This window comes from Gymnoscopelus braueri (genome assembly GCF_963280865.1).
Source record: "Gymnoscopelus braueri genome assembly, chromosome: 2".
Classification (NCBI taxonomy): domain Eukaryota; kingdom Metazoa; phylum Chordata; class Actinopteri; order Myctophiformes; family Myctophidae; genus Gymnoscopelus; species Gymnoscopelus braueri.
The window spans coordinates 5,924,229-5,931,728 of record NC_137604.1 but is presented as its reverse complement, the minus strand read 5'-3'; the positions used below and the strand labels follow the sequence as shown (position 1 = coordinate 5,931,728).

Genomic DNA, 7,500 nt, shown 5'->3' with positions numbered 1-7,500 from the left:
ATCACAGCACTCCATGAAATTTGATAAATATGCACGGTAAACACATTGTTTTAATTGACAGATTTAATAAACTACAATCAGACAATCATAAAAAAGAAACACGTGAATTACTGAAACATTTTCCCCCCCCCCACACAATACAGTCCACAGCATTTTATTCTGCTGTCAGTATTTTACATTGACAGTATTGATTGGTTTGTAAATCAATAATCCTGTCAAATTATTGTTACTGTTCATAAGCAGTACGTAATAAGTGTGATTATGTACAGTGAGACGTCAACATTTGAATATAATACATTTCATTCCATGTCATTTAACCAGTAAGCCTTCGTTTGCACCTGTTCAGTTTATAGTATTATATTAATTTATTTAAAAAAATTAAATAGCTGCATAATCTTCTCCTTTTCTCCAATACTACAAAACTCTCCTGATGCCCCATCCCCGGAATGTTTTAAAATAGTTAAATATAGTATTTACTATTTAGATACTAAATATAGTATTTAGTATTTAAATAGTTAGTTTTTTATTTTAAAAATGTGTATTTTTTTTTACATTTAAATCGTTTTTCCTATCACTTAAAGCCCAGCAGCCATATTGTGGGGAAAGCTTTCGCTGAAGATAGCAGATCAACAAGCTCACAACATCTCACGACATGACACGCTGTCCATCTGCTATTTTCAGCGAAAGCTTTCCCCACAAAAACAGAAATCAGAAAATACTAGTATAGAACCATATAGTGGTTAAGCCATTTCCACAAGCATTGTAAGATGTATCCTCTTAACAAACACGTTCTCACTCCCAGGTCACAATATGGTGGCAAGTTGGGCAAAATGTGTCACATCAGTGACGTTGACGGTCGGTATGTGACCGACACCGGAACACTTACTGTATGTGCGTTCTCACAACCATTTGAGGCACACCTGAGTGAGGTGCTCGTCAAACGAGTGGCCATGTCGATGCCATACGTTGTGAACTTGTTAACTCATTGACCCACACTGCCATTGACAAATTGACGAGTGTGTGGTGTTTTCAATGGTTTACGCTAGAGGGCGCTGTTCGCCAACCTATGAGTGATGCTATGACTTCTGGAGAACAGTAGACCCGGAAATAATGTGATCACAACAAACCCAGCCCCATCCAATCTAAATATATTTGTATTTTTGCTTTCTGTTGCTTTTTGGCGAAAACAAGTCACATTCAACTGCACACAACTATGGAATGGATTATCGAGGCGGCACAACATTCTTTCTCCTATTCTACGAGACTCGGCTGTGTCTTTTAAAGCGATCGGCGGGTGGATCTTTGTCCATAATCATATTGTTATTATTATTATGGCCATAATAGGGTTTGCCAGGTTGAATGTGGTTAAGTGTGTGTGTGGGTTTTATAAATATTGTTCCAATAAGAAAAGTATAGACAAAAGCTTGTGACTACATAATAACTACATTTTTTCCCCATTTCCTGAAAAGTTACTGTTTTGGACATACAAGGTATGTACCCGTCAGCGACAATAATGACATAAGATTATGATCTCATATAATAAACATTCCAAAGATATTCTAACTTGATGATGATGATGATGATGATGATGATGATGCTATTCCAGGCTTCAGGCAGAAGGAGGTTCGTAGGTGTGGAAGTGGATTCCCTTGGAGCAGGTGATCTTCATCACGGCACCGTTCAGAGTGTTGTCACTGATGATCTTCATCATCCCCTCTGCTATCAGCGACGGTCTGCACGGGACACAGGAAAACACACAAATCACATGGTGTCAGCGGTGGACACTAACTAACTACATTTACATCAGTACTTTACTGAAGTAGAGTCGCCGCGCGGCGAGGCCCCGAATACTAACCGATGAGCGGTGACACGACAGTGATTTTAGGTCTCATCGTTTTTGTGGTATAAAGTGAGTCTAATGATGTTGTAGACAGTGGTGGAAAAAGTATTACATTTTTACTGAAGTAAAAGTACCAATACTGCATTGTGGAAGTACTCCGTTACAAGTAAAAGTCCGGAATTCAGTAAAAGTACAAAAGTATTGGTGTCAAAATGTACTTAAAGTACCAAAAGTATGTGTCGCACCACGACGCATTGTGAGCTTGTAGATCTGCTATTTTCAAATGGCCAAAATGTATATAGGGCTGAAGTGATTAATGTATGTTTTGTAATAATAATCAAAATCTACAAAGTAACTAGTAACTAAAGTTTGCAAATAATTGTAGCGGAGTAAAAGTACAATATTTGCCTCTGAGATGTAATGGAGTAGAAGTAAAAGTATTGAAAATTGGAAATACTCCAGTAAAGTAAAACATATTTTTTCCACCACTGGTGTAGTATAGTGAACTGGCTCATTGGAAATGTTTTTCAGGACTTCAAATGACCTCCAGTAGGGGGCAGAATAACACAAGTTAAAGGATTAGTTTGTCCAAAAAATTACTTATTTTCTATCATTTACTCACCCCATGAAGCCTTGAATACATTTACTTTACTTTATGTATTTATTTCCGGGAGAGTGCACATTGAACATTTCAATCAATAAACATGATATCATGTAATATGCCAGATATATATGCTAAACCACAATGGAAACAAGCCCGCTGGGCCTGTTATCCTTTTAGCATCATTGTATAATCGTACCTAGCATCTGTGTCGTTTTAGATTTGAGCAATATATACATATATATAGCAGCATAGGTTTTTCAGAGAACACTTAGGATTTGGTTGTCAAAAATAGCAGATATACAAGCTCACAGCCCGTCACTTTGTGCCACGCCGCGAGCTTATACATCTGCTATTTAAAAAGAAAAAAATGTAAATCTTGAAAGTGTTTGAAAAATGTTGAACACAAATCTTCTCTTCTGGGGGTCCCTGGCACAAAACATTTTCAGATGGGGGTCCGCGGCCAAATACACATCATTGTGGGGGTCCTTGGCATGAAAAAGGTTTGAGAACTGCTGATTTAGAATGCATTCTGTAGAATCGGCCTCAGGTCTTAACATTGTTGACTAGTTCCCTATATAGTCACAGATCTGTGTCCTGTAATGTTTACGACCAGTGTAAGATAACGTCAGGGTTCAATAAACAATAACAAGGCTTTTCTTACCTAATTAAACCGTATTATTTACCATATGACAAATAGGAAAGAAAAAAACTGATCTACAAGCTACAACGCATCTGCTAAATTTGTGAAGTTTGAAAATTTGGGAGAAATACTGAAACATGTTGAACAATTTATATACACTATCTACATACATACACAAACACGCATGCACGCACTCACACACACATACACGTGCACATAAACAGATACAGTCTCAGTAATTAGCAGTGGTATTTCCTGCACATACACATGTGTCCCAAACAACAGATGCCGGAATGCCTTATTTACACAATCGCATGCACACGTGTTTGTGTGTGTGTGTGTGTGTGTGTGTGTGTGTGTGTGTGTGTGTGTGTGTGTGTGTGTGTGTGTGTGTGTGTGTGTGTGTGTGTGTGTGTGTGTGTGTGTGTGTGTGTGTGTGTGTGTGTGTGTGTGTGTGTGTGTGTGTGTGTGTGTTGGCACACGTGTGCGTGCGCGAAGGTGACACACTTAGTTTTGGCTGGTTGTGGTCACTGTATGTCTTATGTCTTGTCTACATGTGCCGCGTACATCACTGTATAGCTGTGGTGTAAAGTAACTAAGTTTTGTACTTATGTACAATTTTGAGGTACTTTTACTTTACCGGAGTATTTCCAGTTGTCTATACTTGTACTTCAACCCCCTACATCTCAGAGGCAAATATTGTACTTTTACTCCACAACAATTATTTGAAAACTTTAGTTACTAGTTACCTTGTAGATATAAATGATTACATTATAAAACATACATTAATCACTTTAGCGCTATTTTATACCTAGGCTATTTGAAAATAGCCGATCAACAAGCGCATTGCATAAGTATATTTTGATGTCAGTGTTACTTTTGCTCAAGTAAAAATGTTGAATACAGGACAGAATACAGAACAGAGTATTTCCACATTGTGGCACTGATATTTTAACTTAAGTAAAACAGTGGAGTACACCACTGCTGAGCCCTAAATATTTTCATATAGTGTGCTTTTGCTCTGCATCAAACACAGCTAACGCCAGCACCACTTAGGCACAAAACGTATGTATCAATTCTTTACAATCTTTAAAGCTTTAAATCTTTTAGCTCCTACTCCCCTCTCCGTCAAGAGGCCTTGCCTTTTGTAAATAAGAATCGGTTCTTAATGACTCACCTGGTTAAATAAAGGTTAAATAAAAACATTATAATACTAAAGGGTGATTGTGTGAGTGTACACAATGATTGCGTTGCATAACAATGCGTGCGTATACATGCTTTGATGTGCCATTCACTTACTGTAAGACTCCAAACTTGTTCATGCTGCGTTTGAAGTCGTCCTTGAACTTGACGAACTTGCCCATGTTGTCCTCTTGCTCCACGGAGTGCAGGAGGGGCGTGTCCACGAAGGCGGGACAAAGGACGTTGATGCGGACGCCGTAGTCTCCCAGAGACGCCGCGTCCTGCAGGAGGCAGGCAAAGGGTTAAAGATACTATCGTTTAAGGAAAGAATGCATGCATGGTTTAGGAGAGTGGTTCTCAACCGGTGGTCCGGGGACCACCAGTGGTACTTGAGGAGTGTCCAGCTGGTCCCCAGCTAAATGATGGAGAGTTGGTAACCAAATGGACTCTTATATCATAAGAGTCCGAGCGTAAAATGAAACCAAATGGACCCTTACGGGTCCATTTGGTTTCATTTTACGCTCTCAAGAGTTACATTATTGTTAAACATCTGCATGACTTAATTTACAGGAAGTCTACACAATTAGAGAATGTAGAAGAATTGTTATTTTGACAAAATCTTAGCCGACGATAACAAGTTTTGAGTCTGAGAGGCTAAATCTCATCAAACGGTGGTTCCGTGGCTCAAATGGCGAATACATAATGGTCCTTGATATGAAATAGGTTGAAAACCACTGGTTTAGGACACATTAGGGGTCCCATCCTTAGATCCCTGTAGCATGAGATCCTCAGACAGGGCGCTCCTTGATGTTCCAAAAACTCGCCTCATTACCAGGCTGTCCTTTAGCACCCATAGGCTCTGGAACACCCTACCAGAGGAGCTAAGGTTAGCAACATAGGGATGACCCCCCATTGTTTAAATCACTGTCAAGTGTTTTGCGTATGTCAGGGTTCCCCAATTAGTTTTCCCCAAGGGCCAAATTATGTCTAGGGTACCAAGCCGAGGGCCAGGGGCATTGTGCCCGCGCGCCGAAATCATGCACGCGCGCAAAGCGCACGTGCGCAAAATCTTTTTGTGTTTTTTTATTCTTTTTTTTTCCTCTAATCTAGCTAATTTGACACTGTGTTATTTTAGGCCTGGGATTCTTAAATCCTGTGTTGAGGGTCACACAAGGAAAAAATGCACTCTGGAAACAAAATAAGTTTGAGAACCAACCATTTGCTTAAAATATTTGGTTGTTACAGTCAGATCAACAGCAGCCAGTTGTACATACTGAAAATCTAAGAATCAAGTCCAGAATCAACAATTTACTTCCAGAACTTTTTGTTACAGTCTGCTTGAACAGTAATACAGATAATTTAAACAATTAAATAGAAAATCTTTCAAAAAAAAAAATATATAAAAAAAAATGACAGGAGTCGCCGCGGGCCGGCCGCGGGCCGCCTATTGGGGAACCCTGGCCTATGTGCTATCTGTTTTCTGTTGACTTTTGTGTTTTGTGTTTTGCTTTCGCTTTGTTTGTAGGCTTTATAACGAATAACTCATATACACATAAGCAGCATGCCATGGCATGGAGTAGAGAATCAAGTTACGTGATCCAGCAGTAAGTAACCAATTAAAGTCTACCTTGCTTTGTTTGGTGTAAACTGAAGAATGCTTTTTCAAACGTGATACCCCCCCCCCCCAACATAAATATTCATTAGACTGTGTAGACATACTGTAGGATAACAACTGCCATTAGAACAAGGACACATGAATATGTTTTTGTTTTTTTGTCTCTGCCTGGAGTCCTGTTGTGGAATACATTGCAGGAGAAGACTATGCAGACATTTTAGTGAGGGATTTTGTGAATTTGGGATCCAGGTGATACCCAAGGGTCAGAATCCCCACATATACAAATCTTATCTGATTATGGTGGCTACAGGTATCGAGTTCAGTCAAACATACGTTTTCTGTGCCCTTGGTTTAGGGGACAAGCAAGGAGTTAAATACACCTGGTTTTAAATAATCAAACAACAAACAAACGAATTGCCTGCCTAAATAAATACAATTGAGACTTTTTGAAGGATTAGGAAAATATGCCCAAAATAGGTTGATGTGGTTGACGTAAGTGTGTGTGTGTGTGTGTGTGTGTGTGTGTGTGTGCGCGTGTGTGTGTGTGTGTGTGTGTGCGTGTGCGTGTGCGTGTGCGTGTGCGTGTGCGTGTGCGTGCGTGCGTGCGTGCGTGCGTGCGTGCGTGCGTGCGTGCGTGCGTGCGTGCGTGCGCGTGTGGGTGCGTGCGTGTCTCACCGCCATAGCTCTAGTGAAGCCGATGACTCCATGTTTGGTGGCAGTGTAGACAGGTTGATGAGGAGAGTGCAGGAACGCTGCAACCATGACAACAAAACACGGTGTTACTATGTCAACAACACAATAATACCATGACAACAAACACAATGTTACCATGATAACATTGTTACCATGACAACAACACAATGTTACCATAACAACTAATCTCAGATAACCCCCTCTCCTCTCTAACAGGTATCAAAGTGATTGCTGTCTTTGATGCATTCATTGGTTAGAGAGAGCACTAATGAGCACAGATTGAGTTTTACACTTGTATGGCCCAATCGACCACTTTGAAGTAAAACATATATTTCAAAAAATCAATTAAGAGTTCCAACCGAGCTGTTTTTGTTGCATTCTGAGCCAATAATTTGATGAACAGCGGTGTCTCCTACTGACCAGCCACCCGGTCATCAAATTATTGGCTCAGGAATGCGACAAAAAATCTCCCTGAATTCAAGGCTTCATGGGGTGTGTAGGCTAATTGATAGAAAATAAGTAATTTTTGGGTGAACTACTCCTTTAGTGCCATACTTTGTCATCGCACAAAAGTTGTGGAAGTATCAGATCTACAACTCACATCTATTTTCACTATTTTACTTTTTGTATCATTATAAATAGGAACGCTTTTGGACATTCCACCCGACAGAGACAATATGGACCATGGTCAGTATTGGTCGAATTCTGTTTTTGCCCATGACTACAGCGTTGCCATGTCTGCTTATTATAAACGACTTATATAGGGGCTTGTAAATAGAGCACCGCAGGCTGACATCACTGCCGCAAAACGTGTGACGGCATGGTTCACGTCGGCTCACAATAGCGAGCCGCAGATCCAGTGTTGCCAGATTTTGTGAGAGAAATAAGCAACCAGGTCTATGAAAACAAGCCCCAAAGAAGCGACT

The 7,500-nt window shown here is 40.1% G+C and overlaps 1 protein-coding gene across 1 annotated transcript in view; it reads right to left on the bottom strand.

Annotated features, from left to right (window-relative positions):
- Positions 1-126: 126 nt before the first annotated feature.
- hpgd (15-hydroxyprostaglandin dehydrogenase) overlaps positions 127-7,500 on the bottom strand; it is a 34,891-nt gene continuing 27,517 nt past the window's right edge. The window contains exons 5-7 of the mRNA XM_080413134.1: positions 6,557-6,633; positions 4,384-4,547; positions 127-1,733 (exon numbers count right to left, since the gene is read on the bottom strand). Coding sequence (XP_080269260.1) covers positions 1,610-1,733; positions 4,384-4,547; positions 6,557-6,633 — 365 coding nt within the window. The 3' untranslated portion in view covers positions 127-1,609. The remainder of the gene's footprint in view (positions 1,734-4,383; positions 4,548-6,556; positions 6,634-7,500) is intronic.